Here is a 24,962-nt window from a genome sequence, read left to right on the forward strand (position 1 = left end):
ACCCACGAAAATGTCCTCTGGTTACAGGGGCATAAGAACACACAAAGGTACAAAATTGCAACAAGGGCAGGGGTAGCAAATCGTAAACACGAGAAATTCTGCAGATGCTGGAAATCCAAAGCAACAAACACACACACACACACACACACACAATGCTGGAGGAGCTCAGCAGGCCAGGCAGCATTCATGGAAAAGAATGGCGATATATATTCAGAACACTGCAGTGTGTGATTCGGTTTTCCATAGGTGTTGCCTGGCCTGCTGACTTCCTCCAGCATTTTGTGTGTGATGACTGGTGAGTGTTACTTTTCTATGATAGAAGTTTATTTTTCTGATACCCGGAATCTCTTTCATTGTGCTATGGCACTGCTGAGATTTCAAAGGCAGGGGTCCCCAACCTTTTTTGCACCGCGGACCGGTTTAATATTGACAATATTCTTGCGGACTGGCCGACCGGGGTTAGGGGTGTACAAGTAGGGTTAAACTCACCTCAACATGTCTTTTATAGTTAGGGTTGCCAATTTTCTCACTCCCAAATAAGGGACAAAAGTAGCAGTCAAATACGGGACAATTGTGTTTACCCCAGGAAAGACTACCATGACCATGAAGCCTTGCGCGGGCACCCATGTGCACATGCGCGTACGTGCCGATTTTTTTTCCCCTCAAATCGGTTTTGGCTTAATCTTCCCGACTACACTGTACATACATTATTTCTACTTTATATAGGCTGTGTATTTATCATATAAATCCTGCTTTTACTATATGTTAGTGTTATTTTCAGTTTTATGTGTTATTGATAGGTTTTTTTTGGGTTAGGGCATGCTCAAAAATTTTTCCCGTATAAAGTAAAGGTAATTGCTTCTGCGCTTGACGCCATTTCGGCACGAAAGGTTTCATAGGAACGCTCTACCGTAGCAGGGGAAATACGGGACAAGGGTGGTCCCGTATGGGACAAACCAATTTGGTCCAATGTCCCGGCAAATATGGGACAGTTGGCAACCCAATGCTCAAATCTAACAGTGCGTGACAGGGAATGAGGAAAGGTGCAGCTGACTCATATCGTTTCCTCGTGGCCCGGTAGCACATGCTTTGCGGCCCGGTGGTTGGGGACCGCTGTTCTAAGGGCCAAAACTTTCCTACTGATGGTGATGGATGAATATAGAGCATTGAAAAGTATGATTCTGCATTTTTTAAAAAGCTATGCTATCATGCAGTGTTTTGGCCAGTCCTTATAGCATAATTTATTGCATGGTGCCACAGCTAATAGAGCGGCTGTCTCACAGCTCCATAACTTGGGTTCAATGCTGACTGCTGGTGTTGTCTGTACAGTCTTCCTGTCTGTGAGCTTCCTGCAAGTGCTCTGAGATCCTCCCATATCGCAAGATGTGTGAGTTGATACCTTTACAGATCACTACAAGTTGCTCCTTTGTGCGTGGTAAATTCAGGGAGTACTTGATGGGAATTTGAACCCAATAGGATGTTGATGGTCAGCGTGAACTCTGGGCCAAAGGACCTGTTTCCATGCCGTACCAGCATATGACCTTCATATTTGCAGATGTATTGACAAGAGCTTTGCCGGAACAGTTGGCCAAGTCACTTTTTACCTTTGAGTCTGGTGGATTGCTTGATGGTGCTTGCTCTATACAGTTTCACCAGTATTTATTGTCACAATTTGATAGAACTGAATGGCTTGTTAGATTATTCTTTAAATTCATTGAGAGTCATCCAGACTGTACTGGTCCAGGAGTCACATAAAGGGCAGATTAAGTAAGAATAGCAGATCCCCTTTCTTAAATGGTATAGTGAACTGGTGGGATTTTACACAATTATGTTCAGGGTGAAGATTGTGTATTTAATTAACTAAATTTAAATATTGCATCAGTCATGGTGGGATTTGAATTCATACTTCTGAACCATCATTAAAAACTGCTGAATTACTGGTCTGATGACGCAATTCCTACATTACTATTGTCACCCACCCTGTCTTTATATCATTATACTGCTTTCACTGACAGAAATATATGGTATACAAAATAACCTTGCTTTAATTCACAAATATTATGCATTTACTTGGCTTTGCACATTAGCTTTGCACTTATTGCAGTTTCCAATGCACCTGACATCGGATTCGTTTATTGAGCTCACCTTGCAGCAGTGTCTCAGAAGGAATCTGAGGGAAATTGGGATTTCAAAAATATCTGTTCCATGTTCCAAGAGAAAAAAGCCAGAATGTCATAATGCCATCAGCAAAGGTCCCAGCAGCCCCCTGCTAACCTGCTTTACAGAGAAGGGGCTGCATTAATGGCAGTGATGGACGCAGCCTTTTTATTTTGCCATGTCACCTCTCAGCTCTGTCTCAGAAATGTGACACTGTCATCCCTGATTTTTCTCTGCTTTCCACATGTTGTCAGGTGGCGTGCTTTCTAAAACCCAACATGTTCAGTGCTCAAGTTGTAAGTTTAGCAAAGGGGCTAAACCATTCCACTAGGCTTAGCAAAGGGGCTAAACAGGCTTAGCTCTTTCTACAGTGTTTAAAGGTATAAAAGACTGCTGAGGTTGCATATTTAGTGATCACTCTCTAACTTCATTTCCTGAACCTCAAGATTAAATATCAGAAAATGGAGATTCTATCAGTGCAAAAAGTAGGGGAATTTTAAACAAGTTAGGCAAATTCTCTTGCAACTCCATCTTCAGTAATGTTTACACACATTCAAATGTCTGGAGTAAATTCAAACCATAAAGTAACGGTATCCTCAGTCAAAATCATGTGATTCCACTGAAGGTCTTCAATTCAAAGCCTTAGCAAATGTTCACTTCCTTTGGTATACAAGCATATGTGGGAATGTTTCAAAGCTTTTCAATGTCGAAAAAAATAAAATATTAACAAACTTAATAGTCAATAGTGATGGAATTATTAAATGCTTCAGTGCAGTTTTGATAAATAATGTAACAGTTTGTGATTTTAGACTGTCACTCACAGGTGGGGAATTAAAACATGCTTTCTTTTATTTATAAACCTATTTTCAGATGTATTTACAAAAAAATTACACAACTCTAGATCACCATTGAAAAATTATTATAATTTACTTTTTGTAGAAAGAAAGAAAATAGGTTCTGTTTCTTTGTTTGAGTGCATTGGGTTATGGTAGATTTTCTACACGTTTATGCAAACAAATGTTAAGGGCGATCTCAACGGCAACCTAACCAACAGCATTTCAGATGCAATCTGAGTGCAATTTCTTTACAGCAGTTGAATTCGAATCCCTATTGTCAGGTTCTTTGTTAAAATTCACCATAGAAATCCAGACATAAAGGATACTTGTGATGTTTGACATTTAATCATCAATGTCTGAAACCCTATTTTCACGCAAATATTTAATGACAGAATATAGAATGTTCCTTTCATTGATTCATGCTTTCATTCTTTATGAAGTCTTCAAAACTTAACCATGAGTCTTCTCGTTACCTTACACAAAATCAAATTGGAAACGACCATCTTTAAGTTAAATATAGTGTGCATACTGGAACAAAGAGAGCTTAATCAGGCAGTAATACCCTAAAGGTGAGGTGAGGAGCATCAGTCAAACAATCTGTACATTCACACATCAGATCACGCCAAGAACATTCATGTGATGATTGTAAATCAACAAATGTTCAAACTGAAGGATAGTTTGCAATTACAGATCTTTATTGAGCTTCCAAAAAAATAAAGAAATCATGTGCAAATTTCAAAGAGAGCAAGGCACTTTGGCTCCTTTATTCCAGTTTCAATTTACATTCCTATGGCAGAATCACGTATTCAGGAGAAAAAGCAAATTTTGAATTTCCAGGAGAGGCTGGTTGTTTTTGATGTAAGGAAGAACTGTGGAACCTGTGGGAAGAGATCTATCTATGGTCAATAGCACTAATTTGGTGTGAAAACACTGGTCTCGTTATCTCATTCCCAATATTTGGTTCCACACAATTTAACGGACAGATTATGGAAAAGGTCTATGCACCCAGTGGCTGAAATACCCATCGACATTTAGTACTTGGTGGCCAAAGATGATTATTTTTTTCTTTTTTTTTATTATTATGCAGTCTGTGGATTTTGAAGGGATGGAAAGAGCGCAAGAATGGAAGGAATAAAGGTGGCTCCTCTGGTTCTAATGCTGAATCTATGACAAAGTGTGGTAAGCTGCTCGATAGAACCAACGTTTCAGTGCTGTGACGAAAGACCTTGTATTCAAGGCTACAAAAATGAAAAGATCAACTCTGCAGAGTGAACAATATCCACTGTGGGCCAGGAGTACAATGAGTCCTTTAACTTTCACTAATGATAGTGTAGACACAGATCTTTTGGGATAATGGACTTCATTGCCACATGTAAGATCCTCTTTGTCAAACAAGGCAGATTTAATATCACAGTAACACACTCATGATACTATGTGCAGATCTGAAGCAGTGAGCTCATGGAGAGGGTTTACTTCTGAGGAACTAACAGCAAGTAAAACCTTACTTCTATCTTTTCTGATGAGTCCGGAATTAGACCTGAGGGGTGAATTAAAACTACTGGCAGCCACCTCAACTACTTAGAACATTGTGAAATAATCTGTTCCTGCCTTTAATTAACAACACTGGAAGAGAGTAGGCTAGAATTGGAAGTAGCAGGAGCTTCACAAGCAATGCTTGTAGCTAACCCGTAGGGTGTTACGTAAATAGAACACTCACTAGAGCTCATTTAGCCAACAGTACATGGTGACCTGCAGCAGCCCAGGTAACTTTGACACAATAATTTGATTCTAATGATGGTGTCCAGTCAACTTGCTTATTTCTTGTTGCTGATTTCTCCAATATGCCTACAGGTGCTGACCAATAAATCACCAATATATATTTGCTAATTAATAATTCACAGTTTACGGAAGCTGTCCTTTCGGTATGGAGATGTACATGTTGTCATTTGATGGAATTTCGAGAACAATGGAACTACTGTTTTTTGGTGGGATAGGATATCTTTAATAGGTAAACTTTTATCCAGCAAAAGTTTGTAGAAAGATTAAACTGAAGAGGACAGATGTTCCCTTGTTTCCCGAGTACACCTTAACGGCCGCTTCTCAGTGATTAGGAGCTTCAAAACATTACAGCCCAAAACTCACATATTTCATAAGTAAATTTTAAATACATTGGAACGATGGAAATTTATGACTGTGGTGCAACATATTAACACTAGAGAATGAAGAGGCTCTGTACTTTAAAGAACTGAGTTAGATGTGCTCCCCCAATACTTAAAGCCATTTACCTTTGCTTTACTCTCAACACTCTGCCTCAGCCATAACTTCAAAAGGTCACCTCTACTGGACCAATAACCCATCTCCCAAATCTTTATACAAGCCATTTCTATGAAATTACTGCTCCAAATGAGTGTAAGATGAGGCCATTTTGTGCTCTGTCCAAATGGAGAAAGATTTAAGACTCATTTTTGCATTAGAACTGATACAGAAAAGTGACCTTCACATTGAAGACTAGCATTTCATTAGCCAGTCTCCCATTATTCATAAATTAAAACTGTGTTATAGCCATTATGAACTGAGGTACATTAATAAAATTGTCCCAACAGGTATGACTGAAATGGTAACTGCAGTTTGTACTACAGGTTTATTCTTTACTTTAGTCTGCATTTTTTTTTAAAAAGCAAAGACAATTATTGATTTGTTTTTGAGAAATACTGCAATCTTGGATCTGCATATATAAGGGATCTGCAGTGGCACGGTCTTGTTGTTGCACAGAAGGACTTTGACAGAAGCTATGCTCTGACAGAATTTGCCATCAGATATCATTCATTTATTGATACAATGACCAAATTTGAAACAGTTCGTCAGCTCTGGATCCCATGGCAGTCCGGTGTGTGCACTGAAAAACCACCTTCAACAGGGAGACAGTAGCACTGTGAGAAAGGGTGGCTTCTCTCTCTCTCGTAGCCAGTGCTCCTGCCAGCATTCTCTGAAATGTTATGAAAGCTTTCATAGTGCATGCAGCACACGCACACAAAATCATTGCAGGGATTTGGACTCACGGTGCTCACTGTTCAATAGGGAATAATTAGCACTTTCATCCATTGCAAATAAAAGCCATTTGCTCCATCAATAAAAGATAGCAAATCAAAAGTGGCAGCAAAGTGTGATACGGAACCAGATATAGCTGTTGCCGTTAGAGACTGATAGCTCTGAAGGTTTAGTGGTGGTAAAAATAATGATCCACTTGTTTTCTGAGGTTTGAAAGTGAAAAGTCACCAAGGTTCTTGCTCCTGATTGTCATTAAGCAAACCTTGTTGGAAGACTATGATCCAGTATGGCTTGAAAGGCTAAATTGGCCACTCGTTTGTCTTGTTCTTACATGATGATTGATCTGCCTGCTGGCTAGGAACTGCTAAAGGCAATAGGATAAATTTTTTGTAGGAACAATAGCCTTTGGAAGAAATAGTTAGCAAAAACAAATTTTTTTTGAGATAAACTTTAAAATTCCATGCCCAAAAGAATATTTCCCAAAGACAGAATAAAAACAAACCCTGAAAAATCCTCAAACCGCTAAAACAAATGCTCCTGATTTGAAAGCTGCCAAATCAGAATGGGTTCCACCTCGCACTCCTGAATCATGTATTCTGGGGTAATGATTCTTGCTGCATTGGATCCCTTCTTTAGTTGACCACCCATAATCAAATGTTTCCCAGGCTGCTGTGCACTCTCCCTGCACCTCTGGTTCCACCTCTCATGGCTAAAAGCCTCTTGTTGTGTTGCTGGCTGTGATCCACTTTGGGAACTGATCCAGCTGGAAGAGAGGAAATCCCCAGGTGGTGATGGCCAGCATCACAGCGACCACCCCAATCACGTTCACTCCGAAACCAGCTTTCACCTGCGACACAGAAGTGGGACTTTAGTATAGGCACCATCCTGGGAAAGCATTTAATTCACCATTCAGATCTCCAAGTCAAAAGTCACCAGCAAAATAGTTCTGATTCACAGTAGATTCAGCCTGCAATCCACACTGACAACAAATATCGTCACTGGTTCGGTGTTCTCCCTCTATGTGAGTACACACACTGAATGAACTAAAGCTGCTGACAAAAAGTGTGAAATCAGAGAGGTAACAGAAACAACAGTACACAAACATGGGACTAAAAGCCATTCACCATTTAACCTAGGGGCCTGCTAGTTGAGCCATTACACAGGATGCTCAGGATAGCCAAAAACAATTACATGCAAATGTAGTTGTGTGCACTGTTCACATCCTGTTCGAATACACACATTGCACACATTGGGGCTGTTCCTATCGGAAAAACTCACATTACCCAGGGTAATTATTGCTAGTATATCTGCCCTTTAAATCAACAGTGGACTTTCCCCATATCCCTGCCAAAGGCCCTGAGCACAAGATCTAGTATACAAAGATGGGCATGCAAAATCCAGTTATACCCACCAACCATTTGCAAAGAAAAAGAGAAAATCTGCAGATGCTGGAAATCCAAGCAACACACACACACACAAAATGCTGCAGGATCTCAGCTGGCCGGGTAGCATCTATGGAAAAGCTGATGTTTCGGGCCAAGACAATTCATCAGAACTGGATGAAGGGTCTCAGCCCGAAACTTCGACTATACTCCTGCTGAGTCCTTCCAGCTTTTTATGTTGCTATAGCCTCTTACTGTTGCTACAAATGGCGAGCTGACTTACAGTACTTGTTGAACCAAAGGATTACAATGGACATGAGTACGAGTTCATGCTCTTCTCTCACTACTACCATCAGGCAAGAGGTATAGGTCTGAACACTCTGAACTGATTCCAGAATCTATAGACTCACTTTCAAGGACTCTAAAACTTATTATTTTAGCACTTCTTTTATTTGCACAATTTGTTTTCTTTTGCACTTTGTTTATGTATTTCGGTGCTTCTAGGCAGGCTGCAATCTGTGCAAAAGGCGGTTCGTTGGTTACGCAGTGCAAGTTTTAAAAAGAGCTTGGTTATTTTTCGGCTCTTGTTCGGCGGGTTGCAATTAGTGCAGGACCAATAAAAAGAACGGCAATGTAAGCTGAGCGGCCACATTGGAGTGGGGCAGTGTCAGAGTGGTCCAGCTTTGGCTCAAAAGGCTTAGGCAGGTGGAGATTCTAAGTGAGTTTCTAATAAGTTTTTTTTAAATCTGTTAGTACATAGCTAGCATGCTGAGAATGGGTCTGGAGGTAGTGGCATGTTCTTTGTGAGATGTGGGAGCTCTGGGAGACCTCCAAATCTCCCTGATAACTACATCTGTATGAAGTGCACCGAGCTGCAACTCCTTAGAGACAGTGTTAAGAAACTGGAGTTGCACCTTTGGCTCATACGGGAAAATAAGGAGGTGATAGACAGTAGCTACAGGGAGGTAGCCACCCCTAAGTTGCAGGAGGCAGGAACCTGGGTGACTGTCAGGAGAGGAAAAGGGAATAGGCAAGCAGTGCAGAGTACCCCTATGGCTGTTCCCTTCAATTATACATATATCGCTTCAGATATTGTTGAGGTGGGACAACCTACCATGGGAATGCCGTAGCAACTGGGTCTCTGGCACTGAATATTCCTTAGTTAGATTAAATACAGGAGATACTGTGGACGTGATTGAGACACCAGTTTGCTTCTGAGGTGCCAGACTCAGGGAAGTCTCAGATCGAGTCAATGGTATTCTAAATGGGAAAGGTAAACAGCCAGAAGTTGTGGTACATATTGGTACCAATGACATAAATAGGAAAAGGGAGGAGGTTCTGAAAAAAAAAGATAGGGAGTTAGGCAGAAAACTGAAAAGTAGGATCTCCAGGGTAGTAATCTATGTATTGCTGCCTGTGCCACTGAGAGTAAGAGTAGGATGATTAGGCAGATGAATGTGTGGAATTGGTGAAGGGGGGACAGCTACAGATTTCTGGATCACTGGAAACTCTTCTGGGGAAAGTATGACCTATGAAAAAAAGGACGGGTTACACCTGAACCAGAGGGGGACACATATCCTTGCGGGCAGGTTTGCTAGAGTTGCTGGGAAGAGTTTAAACCAATTTTGCAGGGGGATGGGAACTGGAGAGATAGGGCTGAGGATGGGGCAGTTGGTATACTGTACAACTAGATGCAATGTGGAATGAGACTATGAAGAATGACAGGAAAATGATAGGGTATAATTGCATTCAGTGGGATGGGTTAAAATGTAACAGGGGGCCAATATCAAAACGAGGACGGAAGGTGTAATAATTGAATGCACGCAATATACAGAATATCGTAGATGATCCTGCAGCACAGTTAGAGATTGGTAGGTATGTTGTTGTGGGCATCTCTGAGTTGTGGCTGAAAGAAGATCATTGTTGGGAGTTCAACATCCAATAATACACACTGTATAGAAAGGACAGTTAGGCAGAGGGGTGGGGTGGCTGTCTTGGTAAAAAAAAAAATGAAATCAAATCCTTAGAAAGAAGTGATACAAGATCAGAAGTAGAATCCTTGTGGGGGAGTTAAGAAACTGAAAGGGTAAAAAGTCCCTGATGGCAGTTATATACTGGCCTCCAAACAGTAGCCAGGATGTTGGCTACAAAGTACAATGGGGGATAGAAAAAGCATGTAAAAAGGGCAATGTTGCAATAATCATGGGAGAAAGTTAGGCTGGTGCTGGATGCCAAGAGAGGGAATTTGTACAATTTCTGTAAGTTGGCTTTTTAGAGCAGTTTGTGGTTGAGCCCACTAGGGGAAGGGCAATTCTAGATTGGGTGGTATGTAATGACCCAGATTAGATTAGGGAGCTTAAGATAAGGAACACTTGGGAAAACTTGGTCATCATATGATAGAATTTACCCTGCAGTTTGAGACAGTGCAGGTAAAATCAGATGCACCAGCATCAGAATCAGATTTAATTACATTGTTACAGTGGATCAAAGGCATGGAAGAGGAGCTAGCCAAAACTGTTTGGAAGGGAATGCTAGCAGGGATGGTGTCAGACAGGGGAGAAGGCCAGGAACTGAGGTTGAGGAGGAGATAGAAAAAAGGATCAGTCATGATTGAATGGCAGAGCAGACTCGATGGGCCAGATGGCCTAATTCTGCTCCTCTGTCTTATAGACTTATGGTTTTTCTGATGGAAATTCAGAAGACGTAGGAAAGGTACATTCCAAAGATGAAGAAGTATCCTAAAGGGAGGATAAGGCAGCTATTGCTGACAAGGGAAATCAAAGACATCATAAAAGCTAAAGACAGGATATATAACATAGCAAAAATTAGTAGGAAGGTAGACGATTGGGAAGCTTTTTAAAACCAGTAGAAGGCAACTAAAAAACCATAAGGAGAGAAAAGATGAAAATGAAGGGCAGCTAACCAATATATAAAAGAGTACACAAAGAAGTTTCTTCAGATATATAAACAGTAAAAGGGAGATGACATTCGAAAGATTGTAATGGGGGACAAAGAAATGATGGATGAACTGAATAAGTATTTTGCATCAGTCTTCACTGTGCAAGACACTAGCAAAATGCCAGAAATGCGAGTGTCAGGGGGCAGAAGTGAGTGTCATTGTACTACTAAGGAGAAGGTGATTGGGAATCTGAAAGGTCTGAAGGTAGATAATTTACCTGGACTAGATGGACTACATACCATGATTCTGAAAGAAGCATCTGAAGAGACTGTGGAGGCATTAGTAATGCTCTTTCAACAATCACTAGAATGGTTCCTGAGGAATGGAAAATTGCAAACATTGCTCCAATCTATAAGGAGGGAGGGAGGTCAATTTGCCTGACCAGTGATTGGAAGGAGGTCAGAGCTCATTATTAAGGATGAAGTTTCAGCGTACTTGGAGGACATGATAAAATAGGCTATAATCAGCACGGTCTTCGAAAGGGGAAAACTTACATGACAAATCCTCCTGGGAGGGGGGAGAAGATAGCGGCGTGACGACAGCGCGCGCGGCCACTTCGGTGGTGATGTCTGTCTGTCAAGTAGGGGACCATGCACAATCCTGATTTGATGGAGACAGACGTGAGAGCACAGCGGAACATCTGGAAAACTTCTGAAATGTCTGCTTTGCTGCTGCTGCGACTGTGTGGTAACCGGAATCTCCAGAGCTGAAGGCCCCGAAATCCTTGGCTTTGCGTGTTTCAGCGGCCAGGGAGAGGTCGAAGGCGCTTGGCAGAGGATGGTGCTTGGGAGGCTGGTCAGAAGCTCGGAGTTTTCGGACGGATGGACTCAGGGTCGGCTGCTTCCAAGGTATCGGCAAGTTGACGGTGCCTGGAGGTTTATGGCAGGGAGTTTCTCCCTTTTGCCGCCTGCTATCGGGGACTCGGGAGTCGATCGACTCGGGACTTTGAGACTTTTTTTTTTAACTGTGCCTATGATCTGTTCTTTATCAAATTATGGTATTGCTTTGCACTGCTGTAACTATATGTTATAATTATGTGGTTCTGACAGTGTTAGTCTTTGGTCTGTCCTGTGATATCACTCCGGAGAAACATTGTATCATTTCTTAATGCACGTATGCATTTCTAAATGACAATAAAAGAGGACTGAGCGTTCTCATAATCTAAATTCTTTAAGGAACTATCAGGCAGGATAGACAAAGTCAGTGGATGTTGTTTATTTGGATTTTCAGAAGGCATTTGACAAGGTGCCATACATGAGGCTGCTTGACAAGATAAGAGCCCATGGTATTACAAGAAATGTACTAGCATGGATAACAGATTACCTGATTGGCAGGAGCAAAGAGTGGGAATAAAGGCCTTTTCTGGTTGGCTGCTGGAAACTTGTGATGTGCTGCAGGGGTTGGTGTTAGGACCACTTCTGTCCATCTTATTTATCAATGATTTGGGGTGAAGGAATTGATGGCTTTGTGGCCAAGTTTGCAGATGATACAAAGATAGGTGGTGATAATATGGTATACTGGATCAGCAAATTTGCAGATAACATCAAAATTGGGGGCATAGTACACAATGAGGAAGAATATCAAAGCTTGCAGCGGTATCTGGACCAGGTGGGAAAATAGGCTGGAAAATCAGCAGAAGGTATTTAAGGCAGACAAGTGTGAGATGCAGCCAACTTGGGTAGGTCTTACACGGTGAGCGGTAGGGCACTGAGGAATGTGGTAGAAGAGAGGGATCTGGGAATACAGATCCATATTTCCTTGAAAGTGGAGTCACAGGTAGATCGGGTTTTAAAGAAAGCTTTTTGCACATTGGCCTTCGTAAATCGAAGCACCTGAGTAGAGGAGTTGGGATGTTTTGCTAAAATTGTGTAAGACATTGGTGAGGCCTAGTTTGGACTATTATGTCCAGTTTTGGTCACCTACCTACAGGAAAAATGTAAATAAGACTGAAAGGTTGCAGAGAAAATTTACAAGGATGTTGCTGGGACCTGAGTTATAGGGAAAGGTTGAATAGGTTAAGACTTTATTCACTAGTATGTAAACAATTGAGAGTTGATTTTATAGAGGTATACAAAACTATGAGGGTATAGATAGGGTAAATGCAAGCAGGTTTCCACTGAGGTTGGATGAGACTACAACCAGAGGTCATGGGTTAAGGGTGAAAGGTGAGAAGTTCAAGGGGAACGCGAGGGGAAACGTCTTCACTCAGAAGATTGTGAGAGTGTGGAATGAGCTGCCAGCACAAGTGGTGCATAGAAGCCCAACTTCAATGTTTAAGAGAAGTTTGAATAGGTACATAGATAGTATGGATATGGAGGTCTATGATCCTGGTGCAGGCCGATGGGAGTAGGCAGTTTAAATGGTTCAGCATGGACTAGATGGTTTCCATGCTGTAGTGTTCTATGACTCCACAGTTTTTTTTGTAAATTCTATTGTTTTTATTTTTCTCTAAATGCTTGCAAGATAATTATCACGTTTGTTCATGATAACCTAGACATACTTTAATAAATTTGACTCCACCACTGTACCAGTCATGAAAGGATGATGGAAAAGCAGATGACAATGAGAAATATTGGTGTCAGAGTAAGAGATTAGCAGAGAAACATACAAATTTGGAGCAGAAATAGGCATTCAGCCATTGAGTCTGTTCTGCTGTTCATTATGAGCATGGCTGATCATCTAGGTTTTTCTTGTTCCTTTTCCCAACATCCGTTGAACTTAACTATCTGTACTATATATAATTTTTTAAAAGCACAGTTGATGTCTTTGCCTTAAACTACCTTCTATGGCAGAGAATTCCAAAGTTCTCCACTTTCTGGGAGAAGACATTTCTCCTCCTCAACATTTCCCAGGTGGTCTACCTCAAATACTTGGACAGTAATCGCTGCCTGCAGCCCTACCCGTCAATGGTGACATCTTTCCTGCATCTAGTTTGTCCAGTCCTGACAGAAAGTTTCAATGAAAATAATTCTAAATCTGCCAATTGTTTTCTTTACTGCCATCTGCAACCCATTCTGTTGGTTGTTGGGATCGGTTCGGAGTTCTCCCTCTGTGTGAAGGTATACACTGGATGAGTTGGAGTTGCAGATAAACTGTATCAAATAGAATGGCAACAAAAACACCAGTACACAAATATGTGATACAAACTATTTCAATATTTAATCTAGTGGCTTGCTTCCTGAACCACTATACAAGTAGCTATGCTCAGTATAGGCTGAAAACAAGTACTATTATTGTTCTATCCTTCAGGGGAATTCTTTCTCTAAAGTATTGCTACTAGCCCAATCTACATTGGAGTTACTTACAATTTTGGCAATTTGGAAGCCCCCTCTAAGATACAAAATATAATTTCAAAATCATATTTTATTGGATGCCTATGTGGGAGGGAAGGGTTAGATTGATCTTGGAATAGGTTAAAAAGGTCAGCATGACATTATGGGCCAAAGGGCCTGAACTATGTTCTATGTTCTAAATAATTTCAAATGGAAGTTCATCACCTTAGCTGTAAAGTAATAACCACGTTTCCATCATTACAGCTGATTCACTTTGAGAAAGTAAGGTCTTGATCACTCATTCCCTTTCCTCCCCCTCTGCTTGTAAAGCAGAAGTGGTAAATACTCAACATATTGGAAGCAGAGTTCAAAGTTCAATGTGTGATTAATAGTATATCGTATAACCAAGAGTGAAATTCAGGCCCAGATGTGCCTTACCATGTCCTGAATTTGGCAGTGCCCATAGCTGAAGACAATGGCATTTGGAGGATTACCAACAGGCAGCATCACAGCAAATGACACACACATCGTGGCTGGTATCAATGTGTACAACGGGTTTATCTGCAGCGTCTCAGACTACAAGGAAAACAGAAAGCAAGTGTTAAGGACAAAGTAATAATGTTCCAGGAGTAACTTATTGCTTATGTAAAGAATAATAAAAAAAAAACTAAAGTTTGCTTTCAGAGTCTGGGAGGGAGCAGGATAATGTAACTTCTGCCTCAGGAATCATTGGCTGGTGCAATGGAGCAGAAACTTCCCAACTCCTCTTTTACTTTAAAAGATTTCAAATGCCACAGCAATGAAGAAAACCATTTCTAGCCTTGGTGACATGTTACACAATGAAATGGAATTCTTTAAAAGGAGACCACCACCCTGTGGGAGAGGGCTTTGCTAACACTTTCACACACAACAGCATCTTCTCGTGCTGAACATTCTCTCCCATAGACTCTCTCCACTGATACAATAGCAAGTTTCCTGCTTTAACTGTGGGTGCACACAACCCTAATATTCTCAGCTGTCAAATTTAAACCTGTGCATGTACATCTCACAAAGGTATACCCTACTTCAGTTCCTCAGTGAGAAAATTATTTTAGTTTCGAGCAGGTTTCACTGCAAAACATGTCAGGAGCCTCAGACACGAACAGGAGCTTTTATTTTATTATTAACTTTTTCTTAAATGTTGTTAGTACTTTTCTGAGAGCCAACTCCCAAGAATGCAATACATTTTGCATTTTATTTTCATGTGAACTCATGGGCCCGATAAAAGGTGAAAGAGCTATGTTGGCATTATTTAGTTTACCCCATTGCACATCAAGATCTGAACCCGAATAGGGCTGCAATCCTCTGTTGAAAGAGTTACCAAGGCTCAGCCAATCCGAACGCACCAAAAATGAAATTGATAATTTGTTTTAAGCAAGCATATTAACAGCTAGGGCATAAGCAAGGAGATGGCATTAGGCTGTGGCTCAATCATGATCTAATTGAATGGTGGAACAGGATCGAAGGGATGAATGATCGATTCAGTGTTCCCATATTTGCAAAAAGTGGCAACTAGAGCATCGTAGTTCAATATCTTACAGGATAATTAGAGCATACATGGCCACTGCTTAGTATAGGCTCACCAAAGTGGAGAGAATAGGCAGGAAAACTGTGATGGTAGCTGGATTACTCGCAAATTCAGTGACGACAGACACCAAAAGGCATGCAATTAACGTAACAGCCCATGGCGGGAGATTACTCATTGGTTCCATTTGACGTCCAATCCACTCTGATAGGCCAGACACCTGAGGGGAAAAAGCCAAAATTCAATGAAGAGTTGTATTTGCAATGGAGATTGTGAAAAACAAACCCCTACTCAGGAAGCACGAAGACTACATGATGGTATAAAACACCTAAATCATAATTATACAACACAACTAACAGTTCAAATAGTTAGCTGCTGGACTGGACAACTGACAAACAGCTTCCTCTATGTACCCTCCTGGAGTAAGGAATACTTCACCTGATCAGGATAATCCATTCCCCAAATGTTCCTTCCTATCCATAGGTTCAGCCAGCAGGACGCCCAATATTATATGAAGAGATACGTTTCATTTTACCTCCCTTACAGCGGGTATTGAGTTATTTCATCAATTTAGTTGTGGTTTATGAAAGCATCTTACAGGCTTGTTGAGTAGTTTGGTAGGACCAAAAGAGCTTTCTATTACCTCATCACTTTCAGTGGTGCAAAGCAACAACTTTCAACAACTGTCTGTGCCAGTCCAAGCTCACTTGCCTTTTGCTTACAGGTTAGCCTCTATGAGATTCCGCGTGCCCATGCATAATGAACACAGTTTTGAAGCACATTAAACACTTATTGTCTCTCATGCCCTTCTTTACCTTGCAGCCTGCAGCTAAGGCATATCCACCTCCAACAAGGATGACAATCTCCCAGGGCATGTGTTTCTGAAAGTCTTTCCAGTTTATCAGTGGTGCTAGGAGATTGTGTTCCTTTGATTTCTTCAGTTTCTTTAAGTCCCTTGCACTTTCCACATCTGCACAAGGACAAATGATCAAGTTTAAATCTATCTCAGCACCTCCCCACTCACTCTCCATCAGTCACATTTCCAGTGTCATTACTTCAATGAATTACGTGGCATGGAGAAGCTGGTGCTAGACTGTGAAGAGGCCAGCAATTCACTCATCAGAACTCACCATTGTCCTCCTCACCAAAACAGGAGAAAGATGGTTTCTTAGCAGGAATCAAGAAGAGAAGAAAGCCCAGGAAAATGGAGACAGTGGCATCTGTCCTATAGCCTTTTCTAGAAGGAAAGGAATCAACATTCAGACAATACTGAGAGAAAAGATTCATTGGATAGAGTCTACACAAAGCAGCCGTTACAACCATCCAAAAAAAAAGGTAATTTGTCATATGCTATGATTGTGGATCTGGGCACTGGATGCATGTGACAGTGGATATGGTGCAAAAGCAGAGACAGATAATCAAGTCAATGCTGATGTTGAAAAGCCTTTGTTATTCATTGAACCCCATCCTTACCTCTCAAAGAGTGATGTCCATCCTGGAACAAACCCAGGTTCCCGAGTAAACCACAATAATGTCAACAATACAAAGAAAATCCCTGTCACCATCTCAGGATAGCTGAAAAACATTAAAGTTGAATGAATGTAATTCTATTTTGAGAAACTTTAATGCCAAATATTGGCTCCATTCTCAAAGAGGCAGCAACAATTTCCCCCTTACCTGAATGGCCCCAATTTCTCATATTCTTCTTGAATTCTCCTTTCAGACATCTCCTCACGTTTTGTCTTTCTCTTTTTGCTCAGAGAACAAGTTTCCTTAAAGCTGTAACAAAAGATTTATTCAAGTGATGTAATGAAGTGAATTGTCATCTGTTCTATCCGATGGGAGACATTTTTACCCCTTTATGTAGAGTCAATATGTATAGAACAATGCCATTGGTGATATTAAATCACTGATTCCTTTAGAGACTGGAAATTATCTTGGTATCTGAGGTGATATTAAACCGAGTAGAATATAGAGCCTTAGATTTCTAAATATTCATTCATACAGAGCTCTTTTGTCCAGAGTGATGACTTACCAAAAATTCTTGGATGAATTTTAATGGACAGAAAAGCTGAGGAAGGTATATAATTGATGATATGTGATGGCACTGGTTTGTTTATGCTATACAGAAAAATATTAGTAAAATTAAACTTGAAGTTCTCAAAGATTTTCAGCACTTTGGTAGTTTGCACCCTAAAGTGAGCAGTCTGTGCCTGAAACAACAAATCGGCTTTTGGCTGCATTCCATTCAATGATAATGCTTTTCACAATCTAACCTGCTTCTTGTTCTTTCATTATGATTGTATTTCCAAAAAAAGATTTGCTAATTGTAAACAGAGGATGTATCATAGCAAATCAGTCTTCTTGCAAAACTGTTGTGTTACTTGTATTTCCTATAAATAAATTCATCTAGAATTAGATTGGATTCTGTAGGACTCAGATATAGAAACCCCTGGCTGAGCCCAAAATGGTAAAAATACTTCAGCGTTGCATTCTGACAGCAGCGACTGGGGCTGGTATAAACACTGTGCTCTCCTAATGGAAGTGAGTTCTATGTTCTATTTACATATTCCTCCAAGAGTCACAGGGGAAACATAGGCTGATATGATGCTGATGAGCAGAAAATCCTATTGAACATTTTCTAGACTTCTCAAGGCTGGTGAGTGGAATTCAGCACATGTGGAGGAACTCCTCTTTGAGACCTGACTCTAGGTATGTGCAGCTGCTCTAGCTCTCTTCTTCTTCATGGCATAATAAGAATCTTAGATTGGGAAATCTGTCTCCCATGCAAAGAGGTACATTGAATAAAGCCAAATGGAAATAGCAGCAAAACCTCCCATTGCTCTCCTGAAATACTACATCCATGGATAGGCAAAGTGCAGTAAAAGTGTAACTTTGCATGTGGTGAAAGTACTGCTGATCATTTCCTGACTGGTTCCATCATGGCAAGGTATGATGAATCACTTGTGCAGGAATATAAGGTGTTGCAGAGTGTGGTGGATTCATCATGGGCACATCCCACCCCAACACCAGAAGAATCTACATGTGGTGCAACAAGAGAATAATATCTATCATGAAAGATCCCCACCATCTGGCTATGGCATGTTCTCACACCTACCATCAGGCTGAAGGCACAAAGGCCTGAAGTCTCACACCACTAGGTTCAAGAACAGCTACTTCCCTTCAAACGACCTGCCTCTCAGTTTTTTTTTGCACTACCTTACTTTCCATTTTTCTATTTTCTATTTATGATTTATAATTTAAATTTTTAATATTTACTATTGATTTGTAATCCAGGGAGCAGGAAGCGCAGAATCAAATATCGCTGTGATGATTGTACGTTCTAGTATCAATTGTTTGGCGGCAATAACGTATCTTGAACCAACCAGCACAACCCTAGTCACTACTTCAGTGTTGAAAAACTATACAATTTATGGAATACTATCATCTTTTATAAAGTTAAATCAAGCAACAGCAGGGCTTCGCTTCCAGATGAGCTCAACGCTCCATGCTCACTTTGACCGAAAAAACATGGAGGAACCATCAAGAACTCCACAGCCCTCGATGATCCTGTGATTTCAGTCTCTGAGGCCCACATGCGAGCAGCCTTCAAGAGGATGAACCCACGAAAAGCATCAGCCCAGATGGGGTCCCTGGCCAAGTACTAAAGACCTATGCTGATCAACTGGTTGGAGTGTTCACCGAGATATTTAACCTCTCGCCTCATGAGACTGAGGTACCCACCTACTTGAAGCAGGCTTCAATTATACCAGTGCCCAAAAAGAATGTGGTGGCCTGCTTTGATGATTATCACCCAGTGATGAAGTGCTTTGAGAAGTCGGTGATAAAACATATCAAACCCTGCCTGAGAAGCAACTTGGATCCGCTCTAATTTGCCTACCAGAGAGGCAGGTCCACAGCAGATGCCATCTCATTAGCTCTTCACTCAACCCTGGAACATCCAGATAGCAAAGATGCATACATCATGATGCTCTTTATTGACCACTGCCCAGCATTCAATACCATCATCCTACCAAAATTAATCAATAAGCTCCAAGACCCTGGCCTCAATACCTTCTTGGACAATTAGATTCTGGATTTCCTCACTTGCAGACCCCAGTCAGTTTGGAGGAGAAGATGGCGGCACAAAGCAGAACGCGCAGCAGCTCCGAATGATATCTTATTTGTGAAGTAGGATGCCGTGCACAATCCTGATTTGATGGAGACAGATGTGAGAGCACGGAGGAACATCTGGAGAAACTTCCGAAATGCCTGCTTCGCTGCCGCTGCAACTGTGCGATCGAGAATCTCCGGAGGGGAAGGCCCCAGACCCTTGGCTTTGCCTATTGCCTGTTTCCGGGGCTGGGGTTGAAGCGCTCAGCAGAGATGGTGCTCAGTGCTCGGTGTCGGAGACTCGGAGTTTTTGGATGGACTCAAGAGTCGGACTGTGGTTGGGGTGCTTCCAGGATGCTGCATCGGCAAGTTTGCAGCACTGGAAGCTCATGGAAGGGAGTTTCTCCCCTCAACCGTCTGCGTGAGATGATGGGACTTTCGAGAGACTTTGAGACTTTTTTATTTTACATGCCCATGGTCTGTTCTTCATCAAATTACGGTATTGCTTTGCACTGTCGTAACCATATGTTATAATTATGTGTTTTTTGTCAGTTTTTTTAGTCTTGGTTTGCCTTGTGTTTCTGTGATATCATTCTGGAGGAATAAATTGTATCATTTCTTAATGCATGCATTACTAAATGACAGTAAAAGAGGACTGTGTGTCCTCATAATCTAATCTCCTCCATAATCTCTGTCAGCACAGGTGCACCACAGAGCTGTGTGCTTCGTCTCCTGCTCTACTCATTTTCCACCTTTGACTGTGTGGCTAAGCACAGATCCAGTGCAATATTCCAGTTTGCTGATGACATCACTGTTGTGGGCCAAACCAAAGTTGACGATGAATCAGCACATAGGAGGGAGAATGAAAACCTGGCTGAGTGGTACCACAACAACAGCCTCTTACTCAACGTCATGAAGATCAAGAAACTGATTATTGACTTCAGCAGATTGGAAACCAGAGATCCATGAGCCAGCACTCACTGGGGGGTCAGCAACTTGAAATTCCTCAGTATTATTATTTTGCGGGACCTGTCCTGGGCCCAGTACGTAACTGCAAGTATGAAGAAAGCACGGCAGCACCTCTACTTCCTTAGGAGTTAGCGGAGATTTAGTACGACATCTAAAATGATAACAAACTTCTATAGATGTGTAGTGGAGAGTATATTGCCTGGCTGCATCACAGCCTGGTATGGAAACACCAATGCCATTGAACGGGAAATCCAACAAAAGGTAGTGATTCAGTTTAGTCCAGTCCATCGTGGGTAAAGCCCTCCCCACCATTGAGCAGATTTAAATGAAACACTGTTGCAGGAAAGCAGCATCCATCATCAAGGAAACCTACCAGTCATGACATGCCCTGTTCTCACTGCTGCCATCAGAAAGGAGATACAGGAGCCTCAGGACTTATATCACCAGCTTCAGGAACAGTTACTAGTCCTCAACCATCAGGCTCTGAACCAAAGGGGATAACTTCACTCAACTTCACTGGCCCATCATTAAAATGTTCCCATAACCAATGGACTCATTTTCAAGGAATCTTCATCTCATGCTGTTGATATTCATTGTTTAATCACTCTTATTATTTATCTATTTTTGTATTTACACAGATTGTTGTCTTTTGCACTCTGGCTGAATGTCAAAGTTGGACAACCTTTCATTGATTCTGCTATGGTTATTATTCAGCAAATTTATTGAGTATGCCAACATGAAAATGGATCTCAGGGTTGTATATGGTGACATATATGTACTTTGGTAATAAATTTACTTTGAACTTTGAAAAGTTTGCACTACACTTGATTTTTTTTGCTCTAGTTGTGTTCTTTTAACTGTATCATTAAAATTTCATTTTTGTTTTTCTTGTAAATGTTACATTTCTAATGCTATGTGCCTGTGCAGCAGCTGAAAGTAAGCTTTGCATTGCACTGGTACATATATGTAATCATGCATATGACAAGAAACTATTTGTCTTGAAACTTTAGTGGCAGTGCAGAACATGACCATCTCAATGCAGCATCTATATCAGGAATACTTTACTGCATCACACATTGCCATCTCCATAGTGGTGTGGTACTTTGGAGAAGACATTGACAAAATATGTCATCACATTTACATTAATGACTGTTGGGCTCCCCGCTGGGCTGGGAGAAGACAACAAAACTTTTGGACTCTTTTTAACAGTTTTTCGATAATCACTTCTAAGAGATCTTTTTATTTTGTCCATTGCTTCAAATCTATAAAAGAAACTTCAGAATAAAAGCTGTGCCAATGCAATTTTAAAGTGAAAAATATATAGTTACATCTATTGCTGAAGTCAGAATTCTGCAAAGGGTCTAACTACTTGTTTTCACAAATCATGTGTTTATCTTCAGTGTTCTGCCAGACAATTTTGGGTGATATCAGCTTTTTTAAAAAAAGTTGATTGACCTTTGCTAGTTTTCTAGATTGGCAAGTTACACTATCAAAGAACCAAATACAAAGAATGGGCTGAGACTGCGGCTTCCTGTTTATCAGTTTATCCTAGTTTAAGAAGCAGACTTATCCACAGGCAGTAAACATGGTACTTGAGATAACAGCCCAAGTAATACACAGACACAAATGTTTACAGCAGAGAGGTCTTTTACCATTTCAAAACTGTATTAAGATAGAGTACAAAGCACACTGTGATATTGTTCCTTAATGTAATTTCACGGTAGATAGTGTTTAGTGGCGAGCAGAGCCTTGTTCCAAATCCTCCATCGTTGTACATAAGAACGTTAGAAATAGGAGCAGGAGTTGGCCATCCGGCCCATCGAGCCTGCCCCACCATTCAATAAGATCATGGCTGATCTGTCCGTAAACTCAGCTCCATCTACCTGCCTTTTCCCCATATCCCTCAATTCCCTTACTATGTAAAACCCTATCTAACTGTATCTTAAATATATTTAGTGAAGAAGCTTCAGCTACTTCCCTGGGCAGAGAATTCCACAGATTCACTACTCTCTGGGAAAAACAGTTTCTCCTCATCTCCGTCCTAAATCTTCTCCCCTGAATCTTGAGGCAATGTCCCCTAGTTCTAGTCTCACCTACCAATGGAAACAACTTCCCTACTTCTACCTTATCTATTCCTTTCAAAATTTTGTATGTTTCTGTAAGATCCCCTCTCATTCTTCTGAATTCCCAGGCGACTCAATCCCTCCTCATAGGTTAACCCCTTCATCTCTGGAATCAACCTGGTGAACCTCCTCTGCACTGCTTCCAAAGCCAGTATATCTTTCCTCAAGTATGGAGACCAGAACTGCACACAGTACTCCAGGTGCGGCCTCACCAGTACCCTGTATAGTTGCAGCATGATCTCCCTGCTCTTGAATTCAATCCCTCTAGCAATGAAGGCCAACATTCCATTTGCCTTCTTAATAACCTGTTGTACCTGCAAGCCAACTTTTTGCGATTCATGCACAAGCACTCCCAAGTCCCTCTGCACAACAGCATGCTGCAATCTTTCACCATTTAAATAATCTGCTCTTCTATTATTCCTTCCAAACTGAATAATCTCGTATTTATCAACATTGTATTCCATCTGCCAGACTTTGGCCCACTCACTTAACCTATCTATATCCCTCTGCAGACTCTCCACATCCTCTGTACAATTTGCTTTTCCACTCAGTTTAGTGTCATCAGCAAATTTTGCTACACTACAGTCAGTCCCCTCTTCCAAATCATCAATGTAAATGGTAAACAGCTGTGGGCCCAGCACCGACCCCTGTGGCACCCCACTCAACACTTACTGCCGACTGGAGAAACACCCATTTATACCAATTCTCTGCCTTCTATTGGTTAACATAAGAAATAACATAAGAACTTAAGAAATAGGAGCAGGAGTAGGCCATCCAGCGCATCGAGCCTGCCCCACCATTCAATAAGAAAATGGCTGATCTGTCCGTAAACTCAGCTCCATCTACCTGCTTTTTCCCTATAACCCTTAATTCCCTTACTATGTAAAAACCCATCTAACTGTTTCTTAAATATATTTAGTGAAGAAGCCTCAACTGCTTCCCTTGGCAGAGAATTCCACAGATTCACCACTCTCTGGGAAAAATAGTTTTTCCTCATCTCCGTCCTAAATCTATTCCCCTGAATCTTAAGGCAATGTCCCCTAGTTCTAGTCTCGTACCAATGGTAACAACTTTCCTACTTCTACCTTACCTATCCCTTTCAAAATTGTGTAAGTGTCTATAAGATTCCCTCTCATTCTTCTGAATTACAAATATAGTCCCAGGCGACTCAATCTCTCCTCATGGGTTAACCCCTTCACCTCTGGAATCAAACTGGTGAACCTCCTCTGCACTGCCTCCAAAGCCAGTATATCCTTCCTCAAGTATGGAGACCGGAACTGCACACAGTACTCCAGGTGCAGCCTCAGCAGTATCCTGTATAGTTGCAGCATGACCTCCCTGCTCTTGAATTCAATCCCTCTAGGAATGGCCAATATTCTGTGTGCCTTCTTAATAACCTGTTGCACCTGCAAGCCAACTTTTTGCAATTCATGCACAAGCACTCCCAAGTCCCTCAGCACAACAGCATGCTGCAATCTTTCACCATTTAAATAATAATCTGCTCTTCTATTACTCCTTCCAAAGTGGATGATCTCACATTTACCAATGTTGTATTCCATCTGCCAGACCTTGGCCCACTTACTTAGCCTATCTATATCCCTCTGCAGACTCTCCACATCCTCTGTACAATTTGCTTTTCCACTCAGTTTAGTGTCATGAGCAAACCAATCCACTATCCATGCCAATACACTTCCCCCGACTCCATGCATCCGTATCTTATTTACAAATCTCTTGTACAACACCTTATTGAACACCTTTTGGAAATCCAAGTATATGACATCCACCCGTTCCTCTCTGTCCACTGCATTCATTATGTCCTCAAAGAACGCTAGTAAGTTTGTCAAACAGAACCTGCCCTTTCTGAATCCATGCTGCGTCGGTCTAATGGATCCACTCCTTTCTAAATGTTTCGCTATTTCTTCCTTAATGACAGCTTCAAGCATTTTCCCGACTACAGATTGTAAATTGATCATTGCAAAGCGTGTTTTAGCAAATAATACAATACAGGGGCAAAACTCTGCTGTTGACGGTAAAATTCAAAGTACATTTATTATCAAAGTATATATACTATATACAACCTTGAGATTCATCACCTAACAGGCAGCCAAAAAACAAAAAGAAACCCAATAGAACCCATTAAAAAAAAAGACCATCAAACACCCAATGTGCAAAACCAACTGAAGAAACATAAAGAAAGCACATCTTTTAAGTTATCACACACCATGAAGTTGCATGCAGTATGGCCAAAGGATAAAATCCTACAGCGGGAGGTGGGTGGAGGGGATCATGATATACCCTACCCTGGCAGTTACTCAGACAAAATCAACACCTGCAGTATTTGTGAGAGATGTGGTTTACTTGTTTGGGACTCTGTGCTTACTTGCATCCCAAGAAAAGCCAGTGCATCCAGATCCAAGTCATAACCAGCATGATGATGGCAATAGGAAAGCTGAAAACAAACCATGTGCCAAAGTTGATAGATCTTGATTCTGGGTAGCGACTGTGAAATAAAAACAGCAGGATGTCAGAACTGCCAACA

The 24,962-nt window shown here is 41.2% G+C and overlaps 1 protein-coding gene across 1 annotated transcript in view; it reads right to left on the bottom strand.

Annotated features, from left to right (window-relative positions):
• Positions 1 to 3,667: 3,667 nt before the first annotated feature.
• The window catches only part of LOC134351590 (solute carrier family 13 member 4-like), an 89,111-nt gene continuing 67,816 nt past the window's right edge, over positions 3,668 to 24,962 (bottom strand). Inside the window, exons 8-15 of the mRNA XM_063057951.1 lie at positions 24,804 to 24,923; positions 16,896 to 16,997; positions 16,692 to 16,793; positions 16,349 to 16,455; positions 16,034 to 16,188; positions 15,277 to 15,438; positions 14,093 to 14,230; positions 3,668 to 6,888 (exon numbers count right to left, since the gene is read on the bottom strand). Coding sequence (XP_062914021.1) covers positions 6,751 to 6,888; positions 14,093 to 14,230; positions 15,277 to 15,438; positions 16,034 to 16,188; positions 16,349 to 16,455; positions 16,692 to 16,793; positions 16,896 to 16,997; positions 24,804 to 24,923 — 1,024 coding nt within the window. The 3' untranslated portion in view covers positions 3,668 to 6,750. The remainder of the gene's footprint in view (positions 6,889 to 14,092; positions 14,231 to 15,276; positions 15,439 to 16,033; positions 16,189 to 16,348; positions 16,456 to 16,691; positions 16,794 to 16,895; positions 16,998 to 24,803; positions 24,924 to 24,962) is intronic.

Source organism: Mobula hypostoma, chromosome 9 (assembly GCF_963921235.1).
Source record: "Mobula hypostoma chromosome 9, sMobHyp1.1, whole genome shotgun sequence".
Classification (NCBI taxonomy): domain Eukaryota; kingdom Metazoa; phylum Chordata; class Chondrichthyes; order Myliobatiformes; family Myliobatidae; genus Mobula; species Mobula hypostoma.